The sequence below is a fragment of the Sinocyclocheilus grahami genome, unplaced genomic scaffold, assembly GCF_001515645.1.
Source record: "Sinocyclocheilus grahami isolate Dianchi unplaced genomic scaffold, SAMN03320097.WGS_v1.1 scaffold49.1, whole genome shotgun sequence".
Lineage (NCBI taxonomy): Eukaryota > Metazoa > Chordata > Actinopteri > Cypriniformes > Cyprinidae > Sinocyclocheilus > Sinocyclocheilus grahami.
In genome coordinates this window covers 454,149-482,108 of record NW_015505228.1, presented here as the reverse complement: position 1 = coordinate 482,108, position 27,960 = coordinate 454,149, and the positions used below count along the sequence as shown (strand labels likewise).

At 38.3% G+C, this 27,960-nt stretch overlaps 5 protein-coding genes and 1 pseudogene across 6 annotated transcripts in view; 1 reads left to right on the top strand and 5 right to left on the bottom strand.

Annotated features, from left to right (window-relative positions):
* The window catches only part of LOC107583075 (ABI gene family member 3-like), a 20,735-nt gene extending 18,606 nt beyond the window's left edge, over positions 1-2,129 (bottom strand). The window contains exons 1-2 of the mRNA XM_016269170.1: positions 1,692-2,129; positions 460-633 (exon numbers count right to left, since the gene is read on the bottom strand). Coding sequence (XP_016124656.1) covers positions 460-633; positions 1,692-1,823 — 306 coding nt within the window. The 5' untranslated portion in view covers positions 1,824-2,129. The remainder of the gene's footprint in view (positions 1-459; positions 634-1,691) is intronic.
* Positions 2,130-3,676: 1,547 nt separating this feature from the next.
* LOC107583074 (Ig-like V-type domain-containing protein FAM187A) lies at positions 3,677-4,954 on the bottom strand. Its single transcript, XM_016269168.1, has one exon. The coding sequence runs from the start codon at positions 4,952-4,954 to the stop codon at positions 3,677-3,679; it is 1,278 nt and encodes a 425-aa protein (XP_016124654.1).
* Positions 4,955-5,061: 107 nt separating this feature from the next.
* Positions 5,062-7,366, bottom strand: LOC107583073 (coiled-coil domain-containing protein 103-like). The gene is made up of 4 exons (XM_016269167.1): positions 7,308-7,366; positions 5,940-6,053; positions 5,601-5,730; positions 5,062-5,484 (listed from the first exon to the last, which is right to left on the bottom strand). The coding sequence occupies exons 1-4, from the start codon at positions 7,364-7,366 to the stop codon at positions 5,062-5,064; spliced, it is 726 nt and encodes a 241-aa protein (XP_016124653.1).
* A 1,091-nt stretch (positions 7,367-8,457) lies between these two features.
* rpl23 (ribosomal protein L23) lies at positions 8,458-10,727 on the bottom strand. Its single transcript, XM_016269016.1, has 5 exons — positions 10,633-10,727; positions 9,517-9,600; positions 9,105-9,233; positions 8,828-8,941; positions 8,458-8,584 (listed from the first exon to the last, which is right to left on the bottom strand). The coding sequence occupies exons 1-5, from the start codon at positions 10,643-10,645 to the stop codon at positions 8,502-8,504; spliced, it is 423 nt and encodes a 140-aa protein (XP_016124502.1). The 5' UTR covers positions 10,646-10,727; the 3' UTR covers positions 8,458-8,501.
* A 1,489-nt stretch (positions 10,728-12,216) lies between these two features.
* LOC107583097 (brorin-like) lies at positions 12,217-15,632 on the bottom strand (annotated as a pseudogene).
* Positions 15,633-16,336: 704 nt separating this feature from the next.
* gtpbp1 (GTP binding protein 1) lies at positions 16,337-27,659 on the top strand. Of its 2 annotated transcripts, XM_016269014.1 has the most exons (13): positions 16,337-16,822; positions 18,808-18,919; positions 19,007-19,187; positions 20,936-21,284; positions 21,736-21,859; positions 21,958-22,072; positions 22,160-22,304; positions 22,389-22,571; positions 23,661-23,796; positions 23,887-24,065; positions 24,178-24,342; positions 24,663-24,701; positions 26,660-27,659. In XM_016269014.1, exons 1-13 carry the CDS (start codon positions 16,634-16,636, stop codon positions 26,756-26,758), a joined length of 2,016 nt encoding a protein of 671 aa, XP_016124500.1. In that variant the 5' UTR covers positions 16,337-16,633; the 3' UTR covers positions 26,759-27,659. The 2 variants fall into 2 exon arrangements, with proteins under 2 accessions (XP_016124500.1, XP_016124501.1); XM_016269015.1 differs by lacking the exon at positions 24,663-24,701.
* The last annotated feature ends 301 nt before the right edge of the window (positions 27,660-27,960 follow it).

The window sequence follows — 27,960 nt, the reverse complement described above, 5'->3', positions numbered from 1 at the left end:
GGTGGGTGTGTGTGATCCATTCTATATATATATATATATATATATATATATATATATATATATATATATATATATATATGTATTTAATAATTTATTCTTTGCTTTATGGGCTATAGTGGAATAAATTAAAATGTTCATGTACATTTTTATTTTTATAAAGCCAGCTGTCAATGTGGTAAACATTTGCTGGTGACGTATGGCAAAATTAAAATTAATTGTACCAGTATTCAATTACTAAGGGCAATAAGGAACCAGCACATGAAAAAACAGCTAAATTCAGTGTATCTGAAGGACAACTTCCATTTTTCATTAAATGAAAGACGACATTGTGGAGCTGGCAAAGTTTCAGAGTCAGCATGATAGGACTGAACTCCTTTACACGGATTAAAATGACTGTATTGTGATAATATGATCCCAAAAAAAAACATGTTCAAAATGATCTCAAAATGGGGTTGGTACCTGTCCGATCTGATTGATGGAGGACTCTATCTTGCGGAGCTGCAGGGTCTGTGCATCCAGAAGCTTGAGCACATTGGTGGCCATAGAGCTGATCTGATAGGCTACACTAGCCAAGGACTGAGCAGTGAAGGCCTTGGTCTCCTCCAGGGCTTTGGTGGTGTCATTTCCAGACTGCTGAATTAGAAACGTCCTTTAATTAAATCGTTGAGCACAGATGACATATGAAATCATGTTTCAACCAACTTCATCTTAATGTACATTAATAATACTAGCTGTCATGGTGTTGCATGTAATACATGACCTTAACATCCTGCAGCAATTAAAGAAAAGGGAACAAACTTTTTTGTGTACACAAGTAGAGTCATTTTCATTTGTTGTTCTTGTTTCCATTTACTTCTATTGTTTTTAAACTGTGCCAATGGTATTAACTGGCTTACGCCTACTTCTCAACGCGAAACTTTTAGCATTGTTGCATTTTCTGTTGTTTTGCTGTCTTTGTGGGGAGCAAATGTAATGTGAAAAAACCTTGACCTCACACAAGGTTCGAGTCAGATGCCGTCTCTACTGTAAGGAAGACGGTCTTGCTTCATCTTCTCACTTGTATGTCTTTCTTCCTGAATGCTGTACAACAGCACATTTATATTGAACACCAGTCTCATAAATAGCAACAGGAGTGTGAGCGGGTGAGATCAAACTGTAAAAGTTTTAAACTGTGGCTTTACAAAGTGGTGAAGTCAATAAGAGTGTACTGAGAGACTCCAAACACTCCTGAGGAAAATAAATACACCAATCTGTGTAGCATTTACCTTCAATAACACATTTGAGTAGGGTACTGTTTACAAACTAACTGTCAAAACGGATTTCTGCACAGACGTGTTAGACGTGCCTTTCACACACAACGCGTTTTGGGACGCAGGGCAGAGGTCAAACGCAAGGTTCTAGGTCTGTTTAACTGATTTTATCTTGAGTGCCACTTTTTTAGGACGCAATGTCTTGCGATAAACGCGAGCGCAACGGTCCAATACATCTACCGCGTTTACATGAAAGAAAATCATAGAAAACCAGCACAGTAGAAACGCAAAAATGCAATCTGTGGCCAATGTCACTCAAGTATGCTGTTAAATAATTAAAGAGTTGCTTTGTAAATGACACGTCTCATCATTCCTCTACCGGTGTCAGATTAAATCTGTGTGTGGGACGTGAAGCTGCTCGAGCTCGTGTGAGGGTCTTACCTGCAGGTAGTTGCTCTCGCAGTACTCCGCTACTTTGTATAAATTGTTGTAGTTGTCTAAAAGTGCTTTGCGAGCGGAGGGGGCCTCCTCCAGTATTTTTGTAACTTCTTCGGAGTAGTTTTGATCCTTCATTGCGCGACGGAATGACACACCGTTCAGGAACAACTCCGGAAACCTCCGTGCGACAGCAGCCTACTGATATGTATCAGTCAGACTCAGACTCAGACTCAGACCCCATCCGCCACTGCCTTCCTCTGTCAGCACACACAAGTTCTGCTTTGATGCTGCAAGCACATATCTGCTCCAGGCCTCTGCGAGCATGCGGAAACGAGAACGTCCTGCCATTTACATTTAAACCTGCAATAAATTATCAGCCGGAGTGACTAGTTCTAGAAACATAAAATAATTCTACACATATTAATAGTACTTAGCTGTTTCAAAAACACGTGGTTCCCATCAGCGGTGAAATCACGCCCTCTAGCGATTGTATCGACTGTGACCCATAAATGTGAAATATTTGAACAGATGGAAAATCTTGTACTTTTTATTTAAAGGCAGCAGAAAATAAAAAGAAGCTCGCAATAAAATGAGCTAGAACAACTAAATATCAACATGTTTATTCTTTTAATTACAACACCTTTTCTTCTTTGAATAAATGAGATTTTAAAAGTGTGATTTATTGATTTGGAAAACTTGTCATTCAAATTAATAAAGAAGAAGAAAAAACTTTTAAACTTAAAAAAGTCTTATGCCAAGCTCTATAAAATATTTTTAAATATTCAAAACTATTTTATTTTATATATAAAAACATTTAAATGAATCACAAACGACTGGAAAACTCACATCAATATATTGGTTAAAAAGATAACAATCAGCTTTTATGTCTTCTTGAAATCTAAAATAATCGATTATACATAATTTTACAGAAACTATGAGTGTTCACAGATAAAAATTAAGAGAGCATTATTGTGGAAATTATTTATATATATTAAAAAACAATCAATTAGAAAAAAATATATAGAACGTAAAATCACTTTTGAACCCTCACTGTACAATATGTAATGTTTCTCTCTCTTTTTCTACAATTTTGTATTTAATGATGATTATTTAAATGTTTTCACAATAAAAGAGAAATACATAGTAATTTATTACCATTGTCACTCTCATTTTGTTAAAAAACAAAAACATTCCAATTCAGAAAATTCATTAAGCAGCATATTTATTACATTTCACCTTGCACTTCACATTAAATGTGCATCAGTGTAACTACAGCAAATTCAAGTTCATATCTGCAGATGTTTCTTCCTTGCTTATCTGCCAAATAAATCTGACTATCACAGTGAGGAGAAACATAGCAGAAATGCCAGCGTAGCAAACAAGTATAACTTGTAGCGCATAGACAGACTCTGGGTCCGAGATTTGCCGCAAACGTCCCAAGTGCAGATACACCCCCAATCTGAAAGTCTTATGCCAAGCTCTATAAAATATTTTTAAATATTCAAAACTATTTTATTTTATATATAAAAACATTTAAATGAATCACAAACGACTGGAAAACTCACATCAATATATTGGTTAAAAAGATAACAATCAGCTTTTATGTCTTCTTGAAATCTAAAATAATCGATTATACATAATTATACAGAAACTATGAGTGTTCACAGATAAAAATTAAGAGAGCATTATTGTGGAAATTATTTATATATATTAAAAAACAATCAATTAGAAAAAAATATATAGAACGTAAAATCACTTTTGAACCCTCACTGTACAATATGTAATGTTTCTCTCTCTTTTTCTACAATTTTGTATTTAATGATGATTATTTAAATGTTTTCACAATAAAAGAGAAATACATAGTAATTTATTACTATTGTCACTCTCATTTTGTTAAAAAACAAAAACATTCCAATTCAGAAAATTCATTAAGCAGCATATTTATTACATTTCACCTTGCACTTCACATTAAATGTGCATCAGTGTAACTACAGCAAATTCAAGTTAATATCTGCAGATGTTTCTTCCTTGCTTATCTGCCAAATAAATCTGACTATCACAGTGAGGAGAAACATAGCAGAAATGCCAGCGTAGCAAACAAGTATAACTTGTAGCGCATAGACAGACTCTGGGTCCGAGATTTGCCGCAAACGTCCCAAGTGCAGATACACCCCCAATCTGATCTCTGCAGCAAGCTCTCCTTGGAGCCAGCAGAAATAGGAGCCTTTGTCTTCCAGCCGCACGGGTCTGAAGTGTAGGTGGTGACCGGTGTCAATGAAGACACGTGACGTCTTATTCAGTCCCTCCATATACTGAGAACGGTAAAGCGGTGCTGAACCTTTATCCCAGGCCACAGCGTACTGCGGTTTGGCACCAGGACAGGTCAAAACCAGATCAGAGTCTGTGGGGTGGTTGTGAAAGTGGATGGTGACACCTGAAGAAGATCGATCGTCAAACTCAAGGAACTGCAGCAGAGCTTGTCTCTCTGGAGATGTCGTAGGTTTTGGAGGACAGGGGGTGTGACAGTTCCTCACCTCAAGCTTGGCTCCGTAGCTACTACCAGAAAGGCCAAACTGTTGGGGAACGGCTGAGGAACCACAGGGAGCCTCTGTGTCCGATTCACGCTGATAACGTACATGGAGGTAAATGCTTTTGATGTAGCAAAGTCCTCCACGCATCTGCTCCCCACGGACGTCACAGCGGTCACATTTAGACCACGGCCCGTACCTGGTGAACACCTGAAACTTTTCAGTTTTTATGCTGATGTGCTCTGCTTCTTGTACTCGAGTCCTCTGTTTGACGTTCCAGGGAAATAAAACTTGACGGACCTCCTGGACATCAACATCGTAGCCGTAGAAGAATTCACCAGAGGCCGTGCCACAGATATAGTGGCCCGAGTCAGCTTTCTGCACCCTGAAGATGAGAAGACTAAACAAACGGATGGAAAAGCGACTACGCAGATCGGACCCTCTGCCAACTTTGGATGATTCCACCACCGTTGTGCCCTCAAAGTCTGTGAGGACTTTGGTGTTCATGGAGCCAACTTGTTTTTGATAGTACCATACCACTGAATGAGTCTCCTCTGGTTTACAGTGACAAGGAAGTTCAATGGTCATATCAGCTAGGAAGGCAGCAGAGTCAAAGACAAGAAATGCAGGACAGGCCCTGCTGGCAAAGATGTCCTCCTTATCTTCGGGAGCCTCGTAGGCTGAAAGTAACAATGGGCAAATGGCCCAAAAACAAATGGCCAGCACTTCTCTTAGCATATTTCTGCCAGCACAAAAAAACAAAAAAAGAATACAATAAAAACTGTTTAAGGTACAATGGGAAAAAAACAAAACAAAACAAAAAAACAATGGAATTTCAATACAACCTATTTCTGGATGCCATATTTTCCCATTAACGCTTTCAGTTTTGCTGTAAGACTGGCCTCACAAGCCACTGAAGTGTCAGAAGAATCACCTGCTGCAATTTGTAGCTTGTGGAAAAGCTCCTCACAGGCTTTTTGTTCTGCCTGATTAAGAAGAGACAGGTTAAGGCCAAAACGGCCAGTTCTGGAAAGGCCGTCTAGCACTCCGATCACTATTTCCTCATCCCCTGACTTAAGACACTGTGACAGAATCAAAAGAAACTCGCCGAGAAGACCAAGGCCAACCTCAGTTCTGAAGATTTCCTGCAGAGCCTTGCCTCCCAGACTCACGAGGAGACTGTACTTTTCCAACGAGCTTCCTGCAAACCTGCGCCAGTCACGGATGAATTCTGATGCACTTCTTGGCTGGTTCTCAGATAACTTCGGCTGAAAGTAAATTCAGAATTTAGTTAGTTATACACTTCATTCTCAGGTGAGATGATGCATTGTGAGACCTAGCACTGGGACAACATATAGGTGATTTGTATCATAAAATGTCTCACCTGGACCTCCTCAGATAAAGCACTTTCATGCTTTGTGCCAAAAGCAATGGGATTCCATGGCTGCCTTCGAGGTGCACCAGAGATGTCCTTTCTGTCCAGGGGCTTTAAGTGAGATGCAAGTACTATGTCCCTGAAATCATAACATAAGAAATGGAGACGCCGGTGTTATTTTAGTATCACTGAGATACAAAAATAGTTTTATTAACATTTTTTCATTATCATTTTATTTCACGAATTCACACTTACATAATTAAATAAAGGTTATGCGTATTTGGCGTGCTGTCCAGAGAGCTCCGAGCTTAAATGTAAATTATACAGTACAATAAATCAAAAACGTACCTGAATTCTTCATAGCTGGCCACATTTTGGTTTAAAGCACGAAATTTGGCATTATTTTCCCTCTGATATTTCCTGTCCGCTTCCAGCGCCGCTTGTAGCTCTTTTTCAAGAGAACTGAAATTTATCATATCAGATTTCTCCATACCTGCTCTTACTGTTACGTGAAAAGACACCCCGTTTACTTTTATGAGAACTGATAATGTTATTTACCTCAAAAGACAGAAATTCAGCAACTGAATACGAGTACAGCTAAGGTTAACTTGCTAGCTCAAGCCTCCATAACAAACTGGTCTCCATAACAACCACGCATCGTATTCACGCTTTGGAGCTAGCAGGAAAGTTTGATTTTAAGATCAGCGAAGCTTATTAAAACATATGTATATACACTACCGCTCAAACGTTTGGGATCAGTAAGACTCAAGGCTGCGTTTATTTGTAAAAAACAACAACAAAATAAACAGTAATCTTACAAGATTTACCTCAAAAGACAGAAATTCAGCAACTGAATACGAGTACAGCTAAGGTTAACTTGCTAGCTCAAGCCTCCATAACAAACTGGTCTCCATAACAACCACGCATCGTATTCACGCTTTGGAGCTAGCAGGAAAGTTTGATTTTAAGATCAGCGAAGCTTATTAAACATATGTATATACACTACCGCTCAAACGTTTGGGATCAGTAAGACTCAAGGCTGCGTTTATTTGTAAAAAACAACAACAAAATAAACAGTAATCTTACAAGATGTTATTACAATATAAAATAATGGTTTCTATTTTAATATCCTTTAAGATATAATTTATTTCTGTGATGCAAAGCTGAATTTCCATCAGCCATTACTCCAGTATAAAGTGTCACATGATCCTTCAGAAATCATTCTAATATGCTGATTTATTATTAGAATTATCAGTGTTGCCAACAGTTGTGCTGCCAAATATATATTTTTGTAAACGGCAATACTTTTTCAGGAATCCTCAAAAAAGTATCACAGGTTCCAAAAACATATTAAGCAGCACAAGTTTCCAGCACTGATAATAAATCAGCATATTAGAATGATTTCTGAAGGATCATGGGACACTTTATACTGGAGTAATGGCTGATGGAAATTCAGCTTTGCATCACAGAAATAAATTATATTTTAAAGGATATTAAAATAGAAACCATTATTTTATATTGTAATAACATTTAGCAAGATTACGTTTTTTTCTGTATTTTTGATCATATAAATGCAGCCTTGATGAGCATAAGAGACTTCTTTAAAAAAAAACATAAGTCTGACTGATCTCAAACTTTTGAGCGCTATATTTTGCAGGATACACTGTATAACATTACCAAAACACACAAAACAGTACAAAAGTATAATTTACCTACTTTAAAAAGACTGAATTCTCATCATATAGACGTGCAGCTCGGATTGTATTTAATAACATCTCAAAAACAATTGAACAATGCATTTTGTATTTTCTGGATTTATTTGTGCATTATCATCTAGTGCAGCGGTGGCGAACTCCGGTCCTGGAGAGCCGCAGCCCTGCAGAGTACAGCTCCAACCCTAATTAAACCTCACCTGCCTGTAGCTTCCTAGTAACCCTTCAGGCCTTGATTAGCTTGTTCAGGTGTGTTTGATTAGGGTTGAAGCAAAACTCTGCAGGGCTGCGGCTCTCCAGGACCGACGTTCGCCACCCCTGATCTAGTGTATGAGGTTTAAAAATGTATTAATTTTTTACCTTTCAATTTCTTAAATGTACGCACAAGGTTTTAAACAAACCAGGGAGTCTATTAAAAGGAAATATTAATTTAAGAACTTTTTTTTGTTTGTTAAAGACTAACATTTAATTTGTGTTCTTTAAGTTAATGCATTACTGAAAACATTTAGTTTTCATATACTCATTTGTCAAATGTCTATACTCAAGACACAATATTTATCACGCAAATGTAATTACCACGCCGGTCCTGGAGAGCCGCAGCCTTGCAGAGTTCAGCTCCAACCCTAATTAAACCTCACCTGCCTGTAGCTTCCTAGTAACCCTTCAGGCCTTGATTAGCTTGTTCAGGTGTGTTTGATTAGGGTTGAAGCAAAACTCTGCAGGGCTGCGGCTCTCCAGGACCGACGTTCGCCACCCCTGATCTAGTGTATGAGGTTTAAAAATGTATTAATTTTTTACCTTTCAATTTCTTAAATGTACGCACAAGGTTTTAAACAAACCAGGGAGTCTATTAAAAGGAAATATTAATTTAAGAACTTTTTTTTGTTTGTTAAAGACTAACATTTAATTTGTGTTCTGTCTTGTCAAATGTCTATACTCAAGACACAATATTTATCACGCAAATGTAATTACCACGTGTACTGAAGTAAAAAAAAAAACATACTCAGTCAGTAAGAGCGTTTTTTTTTACATTAAATATCTACAGTCAGGTTATAATCAATATTATAAAATCTTTACACAAATTCTAAAAATTGCCGTTTTAACTTTACAGTGTCAAGACCAAATTCCCAGGAATCAACAGACAGTGAGACGTGTAAACTTTGAGGATTTTATTGAAAACGACAAGCCACATTTGCGCTCAGGCGATGCTACCAGCATTGGAAGCAATCCTGGGCCACAGGTCTGCGCATTCCTTGGCTACGGGTCCTGTGATAGCTGAACCTACAAGACAAAAACAATTTAGCACTGCACCGGAGCAAAATCCAGAACATCAAGTTAAAATGACAGGTCTCAAGTAGAAAATGTTCCATCACGGATTGAGATTTAACAGCACATGGTGACTGCCATCTCACCCAACAGCAATGGGATTCATTATTCCTTCACTGACGACTCACCCAGCCACAGAGCAGACAAAGCAAGTGCTTTAAGAAGGGTGCAAAACAAGATCTTATATTCATAACTCACCTTTCATTTCTCCTTTGTTATTCACAATGACCCCTGCATTGTCTTCAAAGTACAGAAACACGCCATCTTTTCGCCGATACGACTTCCGCTGTCGTATCACCACCGCAGGATGCACTAGATTAAAAGGGCAAAGTTGTTTAAGCATACATACTCGACCTTTAATTCAAATCAGCAACACAAACATCTCTATGCCAAAGCCTGTTATTTGCACTCAAACCCAAGAAAAAAGCTTAGGCTCCAGAAATGTGGTAATTCAGGTTCAGCAGCAAACACTCACCCTTTTTCCTGAGCTCTGGCTTGCCTTTCTTCACTGTGGCCATGACCATGTCGCCCACACCAGCAGCGGGGAGCCTGTTCAGACGACCCTTGATGCCTTTGACGGATATGATGTACAGGTTCTTGGCACCTAAGCGAGAGAATTAGCGGAAGTCAATAAATGAGCAAACACCAACTCATTAGTATATTCTATAATATCTTTTTACAGGTCTGCTAACCCTCAGCTGGGTCATTACAAACAAGCTAACATTTGTTCCATCACGGATTGAGATTTAACAGCACAAGGCGACTGCCATCTCACCCAACAGCAATGGGATTTACTATTCCTTCACTGACGACTCACCCAGCCACAGAGCAGACAAAGCAAGTGCTTTAAGAAGGATAACAAGCCCAAATACTGGCAGATCTCATACCGGTGTTGTCAGCGCAGTTGATGACCGCTCCCACTGGGAGACCCAGTGAAATCCGGAACTTGGCTCCCGATGACCCACCACGTCCTGAACAAGAAGATGAACGCATTAAGAGTTAACAACAGTAGGATTAAAAACAACCAAAAGATGCCAGTCACACTTGCTTAGCTAGCCAGCGACTTCATTCATTTATAATCGACTGCCAACCACAAATACACTCACACTGACAGTTGTCTACATACTCAAGCAAACAACCGTTTTGCCAGTAGCACTGCAAAACTTCAAGTCAGTTACTTTAAAACTATTTTAATCTCACCATGAAGTCAAGATTTGGTGCAATATTCTTTACCGTGTTAGAGGCATCAGTCACTATTCACTGCCATCAAGAAGACCCAACGAAAGTGAATGGAGGCTAAGGCCGTCATTCTGCTTAAAAGCCAGTGTTTACCATGAAAAAACCCATAGTGTTTAAGGTTTATAACAAGGTGTTCGTTTTAGGGCGAACCGTTCCTTTAGGTCTGCAAATGTCTAACGTGAACTGCTAACGATACGGTTGAGAGTTACAGTAGTGAACTGACATTTGCTACCTCGAAACAGTTATTGCATTATCTATGAGGACAATAATACTACAGAATCTATTAACCCAACAGTCCGTTTGCCCGGGTCTATAATCGCTGAAAATCTCAAATATGTGCATTACGCTATCGCCTCAGCAGCCGGGTGTGTGCCTTTAACGTTACCTGCTCCGCTGCGTGCTGTTGTCAGTCCACTGCTCGCGCGTCTAGTTCTTTTAAAAGTCACATTGCTTATTTTACACCACAGTAAACGTGAAACCGTGTTTCAAAACTTGCTTTAGCACAGCGAGGTTTGTGTCTGAAGCGTTTAAACATCACACTCCTGGCGCCACGAGACTCGAGTTTGCGCACTTAGCAAACATGGCTGCTCTCGCTAGCTGCAAATGCTCCATAAAGTAGTTTTATCGCAGATGTAATTGACAACCAGCGTCAATATATCGAAAATATAAGTTCTCTATTATCAATTAAACCCGTTTATTCCTTTAAGGGGCTTCAGTGTGTCTCATTTTAAGGATGATTGTGGATTTTCATATGCATTTCTTACCTCTCTTAGACATTGTCGCCGAAAGGGAAAGAGGAAGAGAGAGAAAGGAATGCTGGGATATAATCGTGCGCGTGCCACAGCTCTCACAGCATCCGGTGCGCACTTCAAAGCCAGCATCCCTACATCGCCACCTAGTGAGCCGTATGTATGCTTTGCTAATGCATTTTCGTTGGGACTTTTAGCCACTAATAACAGAATTATAGTTCCAAACGTATGATCCAAATAAAGCAAATACATTGCAGATATACAGTGACGTGTACGTCTGACACACTGACAATGATCATCAGGTTTTGAAACCTGTGGGGTTCATGAGGCTCCCATCAGAGCGACAGACCAAATACTTTAACTTAAATGATTTTAGCAAATGGCTGCAATATAACAAAGAGTGAAAAATGTAAGGGGGTCTGAATACTTTCCGTACCCACTGTACATGAATAATATAATCTGTGAATAAAAAGTTTATTAAATTAGGAAAAAAAATAATAATATTCAACCCCCACTATATTTTAACTATATATTAAATATTTTTGATCGAAATGAATGATTTAGAATCTTGACTCGCAGTTACAGGTGACATTACATTGTCACAATTTAAATACATTTTTTTCCATGTTTGTAATTCATAAAGACAGTGTTGCCATTATATTTACATGCATTTTATAAGTCAGCTGTGTTGAAGTGTTCACTGAAATTGTTCAAATCAGCAAAACATAAAATATGCAATGACTCTGATTGCATATTGATTTTAATACTTAAATTATATGTTTCCATTTGACCAGCCCTTTGAAAATATGTTTCTTATTGCATGCTCCACTTTCTATCTAAACAAGAATGTTAATCGTCTTTATGGAGAACATCATTTTACTGGTTGGTTATATCTAATACATTATGATATTTTGTAAATGTATCTGTTGGAATGAACATTGAAGTTAATTAACGTGTCATATTGGACATGGAATAAATCATTTAAACATCAAACAATATTCAAGACTTCAAAAGTGTGTAATGTGCCCATTAACACAATATGCTACAAAAATGAGATGGAAAAATGGGAAATCATTTTTTTTAATACAATGCTCTATATTTAAATATAAGGCTGCATAACTGCTTCTTAGTAAGAAGTAGACAACATGATATACTGTAATATACAGTAACATATTTACACATACACATACCATTCAAAAGTTTGGAGTCTGTAAGATTTTTAAAATGTTTTAAGTACGTCTCACCTAGGCTGCATTTATTTGATCTCAAATACAGTGAAATATTATTGCAATTTAAAATAACTGCTTTCTATTTGAACATATTTTAAAATGTAATTTATTCCTGTAATGGCCAAGCTGAATTTTCAGCATCATTACTCCAGTCTTCAGTGTGACTTCAGAAATCATTCTAATGTGCTGATTTGGTGCGCAAGAAACCATGATACATTTTCAGGTTTCCTAGATGAATAAAAAGTTCAAAAGGACAGCATTTATTTGAAATGGAAATTTTTTTTCTAACATTGTCAATGTCACTTTTGATCAATTTAATGTGACCTTGCTGCATAAATGTATTTATTTTAAAACTTACTGACCCCTAATTTCTGAACAACAAGTGTGCCATGTATAATAATGTAACATTTTATTAGTGCATGTTGCTTGTCAGTGGGTTGCCGATCTGGGTCAGGATGGGAGGGGGTGGTGAGGTTGTCTAAAGAGGTCAGCATTGGCAGTTATCCCAACGCAGGTTGTGTTTACCCTGGGCACAGACACCTGCATGGTGCTCTGCATCCCCTCCTGCCTGTCAGGAGAGCTGGTGCCAGGCACACTTCGCTTCACGGGATGGCATCCAACCTGGGCGAGAACACTCTCTCTTTCTCTTTCTCCATCTCCTGATCCTCCATCTGTTTGGATGTGTTGTCGGAGTCAGTGGCTTCATTGTCTGCTTGTTGGCGCTCCTCACAGGTAGCATGAGGGTGCATCTGCCACGTTCCGTCCCGGTAAGTGCAGAAACACACCGTCCGCTCATCAATCTCAACACGTTCTCCTGCCGAGATCACGCGATTTCCAGCAAAGCAGTTTGGCCCTCTGAAAAAGAGACATGAAGAGCATTTGGTTAGAATTAGAGCTTCTCTTATAGGAATATTTCACCCAAAAATGAAAATTCTGTCATCATTTACTCACCCTAAGGTCATCCCAAACCTGTATGACTTTTATATGTTCTGTGGAATCCAAAACAAATATCTTCTTTTGTGTTCTCCAGAATAAATAAAGTCATGCAGGTTTGGAACAACATGAGGGTGACTTAATTATGACAGAATTTTCATTTTTGGGTGAACTATCCCTTTAACCACTATTGTCTATTCAATAGACTCTATTGAATGATTGATCTCAAATAGAAATGGCCAGGTATACACACACACAAATGCATTACTTATTTTGTATATCCTCCTGAGAACCAGAATTAAAAAGCTTTGTGAATTTAGTATTTTTTCATGTCATTACATTGTTTAGTGCATAAGAAAAAAATTTGTAAAATATCATTTTTGAAAAATTATGTTATTCATAAGTTATGCTATGTCCTCTGTAGAGGACACCAGGACTCAGTTTTTCTAAAAATAAAATGACAAGAGTAGACATGAAAAGGCAAAAACAATGGGATTTAAAAAAAAAATATTATAACTAACTTTGTTTAAGGATGGTTCTCAACTATGTTATAAAATATATAACACAATGATTTGATATACCATTTTGCTTTATGCAATATGTGTGTAAAAATTCCATAAACTGGTTTTCCCATTAAGCACAATGTTATCTATACACTATATCTAATTTGCATATTTAAAGTGCTGTTGGGACAGCATGTTGAAAAAAGAAGTGTAATAATGGGAGTAGTAACTGGCCAGATTTTCATAATAATATCTAATATTTCATAAGAATATTGATATATAATTTGTTTTCCTATTAAATTATTTTGTCTCCCAAAATGTATAATAAACATGCTTTTAGTCCTGGTGTCCTCTACAGTGGACATGTATGAAATCATGTCCTGTTTCATAACAGGAAGTCATATTTTGATTTGAAACCCCATAACATTTTCCTGAGATGTTGATTTATGACAAACAATTTGAAAATTAATCAGATTTAAATTATAATTACAAAATATTATCATATTTCCATAAGGATGTACAATTTTATCACTAAATTAATGTCAGCCATTTTTAAAAACCAAGGTGAGGGAGTGGTCACAGTGAAACAGCCAATCATTTGGTATCTCTGAAAAGCCCTGAATGTGCTCTGTACAGGACATCCAGACTTAAAACTGTGACATGTGAGGTTTCAGAGAAATTCACTAAAATTTAATGTCCACTACAGAGGCAAAAACTCCATAGCTGGGTCTCAGGAGGATATACAGCATCTTTTGTTTTGAAATCTGTACATATTACTTGCCAGATTCTATATGAACATTACATACACAAACTATCACACACAATCTGTCCACCTCATGCCTTCTGTTGTCAGGGATGGCCCAATGCCCCATAGTGCCTGCACCATCCCAGCATGCCGTGGACTAGTTCCTATTTATAGACGGCATGGTAGTAAGCAATCCATCGAACAATTCCATTGCATCATTATTTTTCCATAACATCACCATGAACTATGCAGTAATCAAGAAGAAATCAATCAAAAACAAGAGGTGAGGGCTCCACACATCATCAATAAAACTTCATTATTGCTCCTCAAAACAGAACATAAACAGGTCTCGACAGATGCATGTGATGCAGATGCAGGTGTTTGTTAAAACATTGCGTTATAGTGTTAATGACGTTGGATGGAACAGACATGCACGTGAGGTGTTGCATGTGGAAAAACTCTCACCATTTTTGCACACAGGACAGCAATGGTTGGGTTCGTATACAGGATTCACACAATGTAAGGCAGGGCAGCCGGATATGGTGCAGTAAACTTCTCTGTTGACTTCACACCGGCAGCACTCACAGGGTGACATCTGTTTAAAACAGGAACCGAGATTCACTCAGGATTATACAATCTAAATTCACTGAAGACATATTGATTGATAGGCCAGGGAAATCCCATATATTGTAAGATTGTCAGAGACAGGTATTTCTTTATACTTAAAGAAACACAATTTTTTTACTAGATACAAAACGTTTACTGGGTATTTTAATGTATAAGTACTAACATATACAATTTAGGGGTAAAGAATATGAACCTTTAGGATATTGCACCAGTGACTGCTTTGTAGCCTTTTTTTTCTGAGAGTGTAGCCTGTTTTGTTCCATACTCTAGAATTTTAAGTAAAAGTGTCAGACAAATGTACGTTTTTATCCCACAAACACAGATATTAGATAATTATCATGCAATTTGTATGCTGTCCCAATTCGAATCTGTTCATTTCCTAAAAAGTGAGCAGTATGTTGTGATAAAACAAACCAAACACTGCAAAAGGTCACTCTCATCTTTTTAAGTGGGAGAACTTGCACAATTGGTGGCTGACTAAATACTTTTTTTCCCCACTGTATGGCAATTTCTGCATTGTTGTAATAAACCAAGAACGTTAGCAAAAAAACGAATCAAAACGAAACATTATAATCATCATTAGAATGTCCATGCAGAGCAATATAGTGCAATGCGTTTTATAAATGTATCGACTCACCCTAAATTCCTCCAGCATTCTGTAAGTTTTGCCCTCGTACACACAAACTTTACTGACAGCTTCACACACGGGGCTGTGATGCGAGTGCATCTCGGGTGTATACGCGGGCACTTGGGTCTGACACACACGGGTCCATCCTCTGTGCAGCTGCAGGGACACGCTGTGGAGCTCGGATAATAAACCTCTCCGATGCTATAAACAAAACCTTGGTCGTCCATACAGAATTTGCCACGGTAGTCACCGAATTCGTATTCCATCTCGGATTTGGAAGAATACTCGGATGCGCTTTGGAGAACGAAGCACTGGAGTGCAAACGAGAAGCAAAGGATGAGAGATCGCATCCTCACTGGCAGTATGTTGTGGTCTGGATTGTCATCATGTCGCGTGGGGCAGTGCATAAACATATGCCCAATGACATACACAAGAGAAAATGACCCTCCTGTGAATGTCACCATCAGCACTGTACGAACAAGCTTGCAACTGTATTTTTATGTGAAGTATGGCTTCAATAAGAAATCATTTTCTTTACGTTTACTTTTTACATTAGGAATAGCACGTGCTTTGTGTTACACCTTTACAATAATTCTAATCTTTACAAAAAAAGTATAACGTTTTCAAAACTATTCCTATAGACTTCCCTATCCCTTAAAATAACATGGAAGTGGTGCATATGGATGCACACCTGGCCTGGCTGGGGTACATCATGTATCTCACGTGAACAGCTTCACAGAAACGGTGGTGTTACGTTTAAGTCTACCAGGGAATTAGATTTGATTTATCATCAAATTACATACTTTTATTCCCTTTTCGCCATCTGCTGGTCAAATGACTGAAATGCAGCACAGTTGCAGGGTCCTTATGATCCCATCTCCTTTATTTGTACATTTCATGTAACGACAAACCTTGCGACTTTACAACTAAATGTTGCATAATTTGCATTGTAATGATATTTTATTAGTAATGACATGCACCGCCCACGAACTTTCATTGGATAATAAAACACCTGATTATAATTCTGGAGAAAATGATTGGCCAAGACCGCTGATCAATAATTCATGAGAAGAAGAAAAACACACATGACTCATTTTCTAAACATTTTTAAACGTAACATTTAAACGGTGCACAGTGACAGATTAGCAGACTATTATTATTTTAGCGTGTTATTGTGATAGCAGTAATATGTAGCGATACTTGTTTATCTCGACGAGGCAGGTTTTAACCTAGTGGCGAGCGGCATAACAGTCTGAATGTGTGAGTGCTGTATCCGCTTACAATTGTTCCACCAAAAACCGATTCGTTTTATAGTTGTCTTAGCTTGATTTTAAAAACTGCTGCCCCAGAGATGGCATCAGCAGCGACGACGGATCCGGGTTTTAATCCCGGAGCCATAGGGTTACCAGAGTCTGTGGTCCCCGCTAGCATGTTTGCTCCAGCGCGGGGATGCGGCGAGGACGACGGGGCGGAGTGCTTCGAGGACGGGGAGATGTTCAACGGCGAGGCCGTGGATCTCGGCATTGACTTCTCCAGCAAGGTAAAATAGGCCTCAAACAGAGTCAGCCTAGTCGTAGTAAATTAATGCGTTTACAAAAATTATATTATTAGTAATGTGACTACACGTTGGAATTTTGAACTGGCAGTTATAATCATGTTATTTGATTTTCTTCACTGTTTTACGAGCTGACCACTGAGTGTTTGCATCTAACCTAAGCTAACCCGGCTATCTTTAGCGATATTTTTTAAAACAAATTTCTTATCTGTATCATATGCACCTGTCGTAGTGCAATATTAAAATATGGCTTTCTGATTTATCCATCTGTGTGGGGGTTTAGCTGTAAAGCAAGCTGATTATAGACTGCAAATCTGCATTAATGCCAATGAATGAAATCTGGACAGTTTGTCAGTTGTGAAGAAATGACGACCTCAGCACACAATACCTGATGAAATATCAGCACAACACAGAGGGATTTCCCTTTAGAAGGAGGGAGACACGGAGGAGATGAGTAGATCAGAGAATGAGGAAGTCCATTTTATGAATCGATAACTTTTTTTTTTTTTGGTTTATGGTCCCAAAGTTTTAACACCATGTAAACAATGAACAACATTTTCCTTCCTTGAAGTAAGTTAACTGAATTAAAATATCATATATATTTCAACTAGTTGCCAAGGCATAGTTTCTCATTTTCGTTTTGGTTTAACGTGATGTACTAAAATATCTAAAGCTAAAACTGAAGGTAAATAAACATTATAAAAGACTAATACAAATGACAAAAACATACAACAACATGACTAAAAGTTTAACTAAAATAAAAATTAAAACTACTTCAAAATACAAATAAATTATAATAGTATCGCTTTGTTACTAAAATAATCAACCTGGCAAGATTACCTCTGAATATTGAACACTGTGAGCACAATAATAGTTCTAGTATCTGTTTTAATGGTTTTTTTACAAGAAAAGAACTACCCTTCATTTCAATATCACTACTAGTAGCTATTTTTTATATACAAGTAACTACTACGTAATTACAGGTTTTAAACAACAAATTTAGGTTCTGTATTTCACACATCCACCATTTATTCCAAATAGTATGAATTTGATTGTTTTTTGCACCTATTCCAGTTTGACTAATAACTATTTATTAGTTCTGGTACTTATTTCTTAGTTACTAGCAACTATTAAAATAGTTAAAAGGATATATTACAGCTTTCCTTGTTTTAGACACTAGTGTGCATACTAGAAGCAATTGTAATCTTTATAGTAATATTTTTAATTGAACTCTGATGTCTCAGTCTGAACTCGTCTGACTAATCATGACACATGACAAATGACTAGTGAGATGAAAAATGTAGCTTATTAATGAATAATTATTGGCATGGTTACTAATAGCTAAGAAATAAGTACTAGTACCCTACTGCCCAATAGTACAGATTCAGTACAAATATCATATCAGTCCTTTTTTTTTTTATATCAGTCCAATATTAGTTATTATGAGGTACTATAAGTACATGCATTATATTTAAACAAGTATTAGAAAAATGTTGTCTTAAATAGTTTTAGAAGATGTATAGCATGTCACCGCACAACCCGGCTTGACACATCAGCTATTCATAAACTAGTTTAGGTCTACATATCCACCAGTGTTCAACCTTGATGGATGTGGGAACCAGGGCAGATGACTCTTCATGTTTTCAGCTGTGGCAGCTGCCTTCTTATCATTCATCAGACAGTTTCAGACTGAGGGGAGGATCTGTTTTTGTATGGCTGGAACTGAGCACTGTGTATTGCATGAAGCTTCGTCACTTTGGCTTGTGTATCATTACTCTTCATAACGACTGATGTAACATGCAGTAAAGTCTGGCAACTCTGTTCAAATCTATTGATGACTTTGTTCTATTTACACTGGTGTTGAGTCAGACTGAGCCTTTGTACTGCATTTATGACTGTAACAAACAGAAGGAATGTTGTTCCACAGTCGTTCTGTGTTTAATAAGATTCTTTTCTGTTGTGTATCATAGCTAGCCCTGGTCAGCCCCAATGGGGAACAGTATGACTTACTACTACGGCAGCTGCGTGAGAGGATGGACGAGGGCTGCGGGGAGACCATCTATGTCTTGGGGGTGGGTTCAGGTGAGAAACTAAGATGAGAGCCTTGAGACTCATTTAATTCAAATTTTTTTAAGAATACCCACCAGCTTGTCTCTCACACTCTTTCAGATGGAGGAGACTATGGTTTGAATGAGAGTGATATGCAGGCGTCTGTGGCCACAGTAAGGTCCATGTGTGAGCAGATTGAGGCAGACCTCATCCTGTTGAGAGAGCGTGCCGAAGCTGGCGGCCAGGTCAGAGATTACCTTATTCGCCGTCAAGTGGGAGAAGCGGACTTCCTGGAGGTTAGGTGAGTGATGAGAAAAGTGACAGTTCAGCTTAACCAAAATAAACACTTGGTCTCATGTAATCATGGTTGCTCAAACATATACGTTTTTTGTGGAACATAAAATGAGGTGTTCAATAGAAAGTCCAGGCTGCTGTGTTCCATGCAACGAATGTCGACAATGCAAAAGATCAAGAAAAGTTCATCCAAAAGAACAAGAATGTACACAACCTTTCAAAAGTTAATGAAAACTTCAGACATTAAATTGATGGAATGTGACAGTAAAGACATTCATAATGTCACTGAATTGTTTCAAATAAATAAGTCCTTTGAACTTTCTATTCATTACGGAATTTTATTACGGTTTTCACATTATTAAGCAGCACAACTGTTTTCAGCATTGATAATAATAAGAAATGTTTCTTGAGCCGCACTTAGTATATTAGAATGATTTCTGAAAGATCATCTGACACAGAAGACTGGAGTAATGGCTGCTTTGCCATGTCAGTAATAAATTACATTTTAAGATATATTCAAATAGGTAAGTTATTTTAAACTGTAAATAATATTTCACAATTTTGATCAAATAAACACTGCCTTGGTGAGCAGAAGAGACCAGGCTTGCTGTGATAGATGATGTTGAATCTTGTTGATGGTGTTACCGGTGTTAAGCTGCATCACATGTTACGTCACTTATGCACCGCCCCCCACCGTCATTTACATTTTTTTATAGTAATAATAATAATCATTTAGTTTGGTTAGAAAACAGACACTACAATTTAAAAACTGAACGTGGCTGCTCAATGCAGCATGCCAAATGACAGTCACATCACAGATCAGCAGCAGGATTTCATTTATCACATGAGGAAAGTGAGTCGAGCTGACTGACAATAAAAGTGAGGAGAGGCAGTCAAGATGATGGAAGAAGATTGATTCGAAACTAAATGCTAAAGCTCCTGTTTGGCAATTTTTTGGTGTATTTTTATTTGTTTTGTTAATAAAAGCTCTGTTTCCTAGTAAGTTTGTCGTTGTACTGCTTTATTGTTGTCCAATTGCGGGCTTGCGGCTAATTCGAAAGTGAATGTAAAATGCGCACAGGGATTTATAAGCTATTTAAAAGCAAAGGAAATCAAGGAAAAGAGGGAAAACTCCAACGAACGAACACAAGCTCCCAGTGATACCGGTGCTCTGTCGATTTGTACTACCCTGTCAGATTTTGCTACCTCCCATTTAAAAAGTGGGTAGTACAATTCGACAACGAAAAATGCTACCTGTAAAATTAAATACAGTAATTATGTGTTATATTTGCGGTTGTAGCTAGAAGGGATACAGCTACAGGAAACCAACAATAGATAATTTTTCTACCTATTAGATAGTGTTTTATTAAAGTCTACACCTACCCCAACCCTAAACTTACCCTTACAGTAATGCAGATACATTAAATATTGTTGTTCAGCGTGAGAAAAAGAACGCAATATTGATGTGCGCATGCACGGTAAACCCTGGTAGGACGATCTGACAGGTAGGATAAAATGTCAGGACACCAGTATTACCGGTTAAATTTCCTCACTGTCACATCCCTATAAGAGATATTTTTCAAAAACATGTTAAAAACTTGCCAACTCCAAACGTTTGAACAGTAGTGTAGCATATCAATGATTCATATGATTCATGCTCTATTATATTAAAGGGGCATCTTTAATATGTCTTCCAAGTTCTAAGAAGCTTTTACCTTATTGACTGTAGCCAAGTCATGATGGTGTTTTCCTCAGGGTGGCTGTAGTGGGGAATGTGGACGCCGGTAAGAGCACTCTGCTGGGTGTGCTGACTCATGGAGAGTTGGATAATGGACGTGGCTTTGCACGACAGAAGCTCTTCAGGCACAAGCATGAAATGGAGAGTGGCCGCACCAGCAGCGTGGGCAATGACATCCTGGGATTTGATCAAGAAGGCCAGGTAGTTAACAAGCCTGACAGTCACGGAGGCAGCCTGGATTGGACCAAGATCTGCGAGAAGTCTTCTAAAGTCATTACCTTTATTGACCTTGCTGGCCATGAGAAGTACTTGAAGACTACTGTGTTTGGAATGACTGGCCATCTGCCTGATTTCTGCATGCTGATGGTAAGCTCCGTTTCAAAACCGAGTGAGCTGCCTTGATACTTCATAAGCAGCTTTGTTTCCTTCAATGGCAGCATCCTAACCAAATACGAGTGAGCCACATGAGAAATGACTAGACTCACTGTCGCTCACAGTTGATTTTTAATAGCCTGTCATTAGCATGTTGCTCAATACTCTTAACAAGCACAACATACCGGTTAAAATAGTCCATTTTAAATGAGTATTTCATTAACTTTAAAAACAAATTTTTTTTTAGTTCTGATTAAAATACATTTGTCATAGACATTTCCTTCAGATGTGAATTTGGGCTAAAATGTGGCATAATTTTGGACCGAACTTCATGTTGGGAGCACATTTATGAGGCCAAAGTGGGCAGCCTATTAGGTTTTGTAACAGAGTGCTCTAATGATTGTTGAAAATCTTTAAATTTACTCCATTTTTCTCTCTTGCACAGATTGGAAGTAATGCTGGAATTGTTGGCATGACCAAAGAGCACCTGGGTTTGGCATTAGCTCTCAATGTTCCTGTCTTTGTGGTGGTTACAAAGATTGACATGTGTCCAGCTAATATTCTTCAAGGTGAACCATAATAACGCCATTGCTTAAGCGACTGTAAATTATGGAAAGTGGTAGGTACTGCCATACTAATGAACACTAATGTAACACTGTCTTTTCAGAGACCTTGAAGCTCCTGCAGAAGATATTAAAGTCTCCAGGATGCAGAAAGATCCCTGTCCTAGTCCAGAACACAGACGATGTCATCGTCACAGCATCCAATTTCAGTTCTGAGAGGTGATGCCCCACAACACACGTTTTTGCTTATCGCTGACGTTTAACCCAGTTATTCTGCAGACTCGCATATATTTGTTTGTTTTGTAGAATATGCCCCATCTTCCAGATCTCTAACGTCACAGGAGAAAACATGGACCTGCTGAAGATGTTCCTGAACCTGCTGTCCTCCAGAAGCTCATTCAAAGACCACGAGCCTGCCGAGTTCCAGATAGACGACACCTATTCAGTACCTGTAAGCACGCTGTCTGTCTCGTTTATATATTTATATGTGTCCCCTCTCTCAACAGTCCAATTGTTGTTGTTTTTTTTTGGCCAGGGTGTAGGAACAGTAGTGTCTGGGACCACGTTACGAGGGCTGATTCGACTCAATGACACTTTGCTTCTTGGACCAGACCCTTTGGGCGCTTTCCTCTCCATCACTGTCAAATCCATTCACCGCAAGAGGATGCCTGTGAAAGAGGTCCGCGGTGGACAGACGGCCTCTTTTGCTCTGAAAAAGGTATGTGGTGTGGGTTCCAAACTAAATGGAATGAAATATTTAGGAGCCAAATTAACTCTTTCCCCGCCAGAGTTTTTTAACAAAAAGTTGCCAGCCACCGCCAGCATTTTTGATAAATTTCTCTCAAATATCATGGCCCCCAGAATATTTTGTTGTATTGAATATCTGAACATGCAATACATCAAAATGAAAAAAAGAGCCTCTACTTTTAAACAAACAAAAAAAAAAAATCAATTTTATAATTTTTATCAACATTTTAATGTAGATAAGTTTCATTATTTTAAGCAACTGAGAAAATCGCATTTTTTATCAAATACTACATATGGATCATATTCATTACGATGATCAAAGCAAATATGTTGTAGGTCACTTCCGTCAGCACCCCCAAAGCTTGCACAGTACTTCACAGTACCACTTCCTGGATCGACATTTCACTCCGTAACATTAGGCAGTTTTCATTCATATGCTGGTTGTTGTTGATGATTGCATTATTTTCCATATGCATCTGCTTAGATATGAGATCGCTTGTTTCTGCGTCTTCCTCTCACGTGTTTTTGATCAGGAGGTTCTGGACTCATTCAGGAGATGTGTAATAGCGCCCCCGAGTGTGTAACAGTGAAAACACGGAAACCTGGAAAATTCTGTTTGGCGGGGAAAGTGTTAATTTAGTTGACAAATTACAGAATTGTTCAATAAAGATGGTTGTTCCCAGATGACATTGTCTCTTCAGTGATCCTGATTATATTTGTGACATAAATATATGGATAAACTGTTTTGTAAGAATATTTATACCTGTATAAAAACAAATGCTTTTTAAATTACAGTTGGACCTCACTGCTAAATGTCGTGAATATGTATTATTAATTACAACTAACAGTTCCTGCTTGATTTTACATCGGACATAACGGAATCATCAGTTCAGTAAGAGATTAGTTTGCAAGCGATTTACTCCGAATCAGAATCGCTCAGTCAGTGAATCGTTTTGACCGACACATTAAAAGCTGGTTCTGAATCATTTGTTCATGAATAGGATCTCGTATATATCTTGCTGTTCATTACAACATTCCTCCTCATTTCTCTGTCCTTCAGATCAAGCGCTCTTCAATAAGGAAGGGCATGGTCATGGTGTCACCACGATTAAACCCGCAGGCATACTGGGAGTTTGAGGCCGAGATACTAGTTTTACATCACCCGACGACCATCTCGCCTAGATATCAAGCAATGGGTGACATAACATGCACTTGCATGCTCTTAAATGCAAATACGTGAGATTTGTCTCTAACCATTTCTCTCACTTGTCTCTTCCTTCCCACAGTGCACTGCGGCAGCATCAGGCAAACAGCCACAATCCTCTCTATGACCAGTGACTGCTTACGCACAGGAGACAAAGCTACCGTACACTTCCGCTTCATTAAAACCCCAGAGTACCTGCACATAGACCAGAGGCTCGTGTTCAGAGAGGGAAGAACCAAAGCTGTGGGCACCATCACGAAGGTCAGCTTCATGGGGCATAAGACTTTGAGGGTGTAGGCTACAACCCAATGCCGGGAAGTGTTTCAGTATTATCTGGCTAGCAGGTGATCACTTTTGTTCCTTTGGCTTGTAGTTGCTCCTGTCAACAAATAATCAGCCGTCAAACTCGAAACCTCCGCAAATCAAGATGCAGTCAACAAAGAAAGCCCCGGCTAGAAGAGAGGATGGGGTGGCCCCGTCCAATGAGGAGAGCGCTAGCACAGGATCGCCAGCTGCCCAGCAAAACATACCACAACAGGTAATAACAACAAACGAGGGAAAAGAATACTAAATATAAGGTGTGCAATACTCGGCTGTATAAGTACTGGCAATTTCCTGCTGTGTTTTGTCTGATCTCTGTCTGGTCTAATAGCTTTCTATCACTTTTTTCCCTTTCCTCCACATGTTTTCGTTTTCCTTTTGATTCTCACATGAAATATTTACTTTGCTTCACCTATATCATGCTCTTCTGTTGCTTTTCTTCTCCTGTGCTTTCATTTCATCCCTCTTTATTTCCCATAAATTGCTCCGGTTTTGCTTTTGTTTACCTTTTTTGTTTCACACTTCTTACTGCTTCAGGCAGAAATGGAGGAAGACCCTCAAAACAAAGAGAACAAGGTAAAACCAGGGGCAGCAAGTGACTCACTCATTCCCAAGACTGCTAATTACCCCCTCACAGGAACTGTGCTGTTTATAGAGTCTCAACATCCTGAAAGCACAGTGCATGATGCATCATTTACCCAAATGATACGGTGGCATGGAAATGAGTGAGGCTTGTGACCAGGAGGGTGTCGTGTTTAATATTTAATGTTGTCTCAGTGCACAAGATAATGAACACTGTAGTGTTCCTGTAACTGTGCATTTAGGCACAGATTAGTATTTTGTGTGATGGTTCTAATTTTCTTGGGCAATGAATAATTGGGTGGATTTTAATTAGAATTTTGTTGAAATTTGATTTTTAGACATTTTCCAAAATATATTTTTTTATTTGAAATATGCATGTGACACATTAAAGTTTTTGTGTGGTATTTTAATTTTTTTTAAACATTTGCAATTTTTTTTTGTTCTAAATATTTTATAGAGGTGAAGGTAAATTAAAAATAGTTTAAAAATTTTGGTTGATGTAATTTTGAATGAATTTCTGAATACCATTTCAAAAGCTGAAACATTTAAATTTTCAATTGATCCATCTAGAATTCAAATGAACAAAATTCTAAATCTTTTTGTAATTTTTATAGCTGCATAGAAAATTTAAATGTGTGGTTATTTGCAAATCACATATTTATTAATATTTATCAGTAATCAAAAATATTAATATTTATTAAAGAAGAACTACCATTGTTATTTTAGTATGAAACTGTTTTTATTAATATTTTGAATTGGTTTTCAACTTTGTATTTTGTTTTTATTTACATTTTAATTAATTTTATGAATTATGTTTGTGTGTTTATTTTTATTAGATTTTTTTAACGTCAATATAGTTTAAAATTTTTATTTCAGTTTTAGTTCTTTTGGTACATCAATTAAAAAATTTTTTTTTATTTATTTATTTTTTATATTCCATTTCAGGTCATGGTTTTAGTTATAGGTTTCATTAAAGGTGGGGTAAGTGATTTCTGGTAGCCAAGGTTGATATTTCAAATCACCAAAACAAACACGCCCCTACAAAAAGGGTCTCGCTCCTATTTTGATAGCTCCGCCCCACACATGCAACCCAGGCAACGATTAGTTCTGTGAAACAAAGCAAAACCAATGTTACACCGTGTTTAGACCGGACACGAGCGGCGTGGCGCGACAAAATACCATAGAACTCATTATAATCAGTGATGCTGTCTACACCATATATATATATATATCTATGGTCTACACTGGATGCGGTGCGACACGACAAATACCCGACAGAAAACTGCTGCTGCGTTCTATTTATGACGTATTGACACAGATTTCAAATGATTTTCAATGGTCGCTTTGTCGAGTCCAGTGTACTAGACAGACAGCTGTTGCGGCGCAGACACTGTGTTACTTACCTATCGAGAAGAAACAAAGCAACCTCGGCGTCCGATCCCAGACCTTCCGTTCCTTGAGTTCTCTCCAGCGCTGGAAAGCTGATCTGATATTTACACGGGTCCTACTTCTTGCCTTATCGTAAGCCTTCTTTAGTTCCGCAGATGTTTTCCTCCTCCTCTTTTTTTTTTTTATCCACCATCGTATCTTTCTGTCGTCGCTCAGCTCGGCTAATGTCCGTTGCCGTCCTCCTGTGCACTGAGCGCTCTCTCTTCCACACATCATGAGTAGACACGCCCCTTACTGCTGATTGGCTACAAGTGTGTTTTGGTACTCGGCCCGACTCGGTTTTCTAAAGCGATTTTGAAAAAATACATAACCCACCTTTAACTGTAGTAACCCTGTAAACTACATGTACTTACTGTGTAATTTATGCTGTGGTGCTGCTTATTATTAGTATTATGTTTTACTGCTGCAGTATAAAGTGGTAGATGTTGCCATAGCAGGATCAAGTGTAAAGTTTTCAAGGTCAATAATCATCTTACAACTTCCTTTCTCCTGTCTTCTTGAAGCCAAAGTCTGGAGGCAGAAGACGAGGAGGTCAGCGGCACAAAGGCAAACCTCAAAGCAATTCCACAGTGACCCTCGCTGGTGCGGTCGGGGGCTGCTAAAGAGTCCAGCTCACCCTCCATATTTTACTCGCGCCTTTCACCTGCCCACAAGGACCAGACCAGACCACTTTGATGACCAGGCTTAAGAGTTCACAGAACCAACTTGCACATTGTTTTGTGAATTTTAATTTATTATAAGATGTGCGTGTGTTCGTAGACTGTATATACCGTAGATTTTGAGACTATAGGACACATACTGCATAGTGGTTCTGTTTTGGCTGTAAATGTCAGCATAAGAAGGATAAACTTTAAGTCCATTCTTCTTGCGGAACATGCCATCATGTACTTGCTCTATGACTGTCATTCTTATCACATTTTTAGGATAATCCCAATGGAAATGATGTAAAGCTCTGGCGGCTGAACTCTTCATTATGTAGCTAACTGTTTTTAAGGGACAATTACTTGTCACACAATTGCATTTAGTTTGAATTAGCATTGTTATTGTGGACCATGACGATAAGAACTGGATGGATTCCCGATGCTTTCGGTTGGTGTTAAGACCTGAATTCAGTGGGGGCTGAGGACACTGTGACTGCAAAGTTAGCTGGCAGCTAGTTTAGTGTGAAATGTGAATTGGCAATTAAACGCACATTGAAATCTAATCACACTCATTGCTAATTACCTCGAATTACAGTTTATTTACACGTGCCCAAATCCTTGGTCAAGCTGAGCAAATCACTCGAGTGTTTGTCAGGCCTTACAGACTTGGCTCAGGATCTGGGAACATACTCAAATGATCAAATAAGATACTTCAGACTTCCCAGTGAAATATACACAGAGTAAGGGACGAAGAACAGAATGTAGATCTTGAGGTTATAAAATGTGTATAATAGTTCATGATAGGGAAACTTTACAAACCAGTGCCAGTTGTTCTTAAGGAAAAAAAAAAAGTTTTATTAACCTTTTCGCGGCTGAACTCTTCATTATGTAGCTAACTGTTTTTAAGGGACAATTACTTGTCACACAATTGCATTTAGTTTGAATTAGCATTGTTATTGTGGACCATGACGATAAGAACTGGATGGATTCCCGATGCTTTCGGTTGGTGTTAAGACCTGAATTCAGTGGGGGCTGAGGACACTGTGACTGCAAAGTTAGCTGGCAGCTAGTTTAGTGTGAAATGTGAATTGGCAATTAAACGCACATTGAAATCTAATCACACTCATTGCTAATTACCTCGAATTACAGTTTATTTACACGTG

Coding starts and splice junctions, on each gene's coding strand:
- gtpbp1 (XM_016269014.1), top strand. CDS start 16,634: ATGGCATCAGCAGCGACGACGGATCCGGGTTTTAATCCCGGAGCCATA. Junction 18,920..19,006: donor TGTCTTGGGGGTGGGTTCAG/GTGAGAAACTAA, acceptor ACACTCTTTCAG/ATGGAGGAGACTATGGTTTG. Junction 23,797..23,886: donor GCCTAGATATCAAGCAATGG/GTGACATAACAT, acceptor TCCTTCCCACAG/TGCACTGCGGCAGCATCAGG.
- rpl23 (XM_016269016.1), bottom strand. Junction 9,234..9,516: donor CAACTGCGCTGACAACACCG/GTATGAGATCTG, acceptor TCTCTCGCTTAG/GTGCCAAGAACCTGTACATC. Junction 8,942..9,104: donor GCCAGAGCTCAGGAAAAAGG/GTGAGTGTTTGC, acceptor CTTTTAATCTAG/TGCATCCTGCGGTGGTGATA.
- LOC107583073 (XM_016269167.1), bottom strand. CDS start 7,366: ATGTTATTAAATACAATCCGAGCTGCACGTCTATATGATGAGAATTCA. Junction 6,054..7,307: donor GAGAATTCAGTCTTTTTAAA/GTAGGTAAATTA, acceptor GATAAATTTCAG/TTCTCTTGAAAAAGAGCTAC. Junction 5,731..5,939: donor GCCAGCTATGAAGAATTCAG/GTACGTTTTTGA, acceptor TTATGATTTCAG/GGACATAGTACTTGCATCTC.
- LOC107583074 (XM_016269168.1), bottom strand. CDS start 4,954: ATGCTAAGAGAAGTGCTGGCCATTTGTTTTTGGGCCATTTGCCCATTG.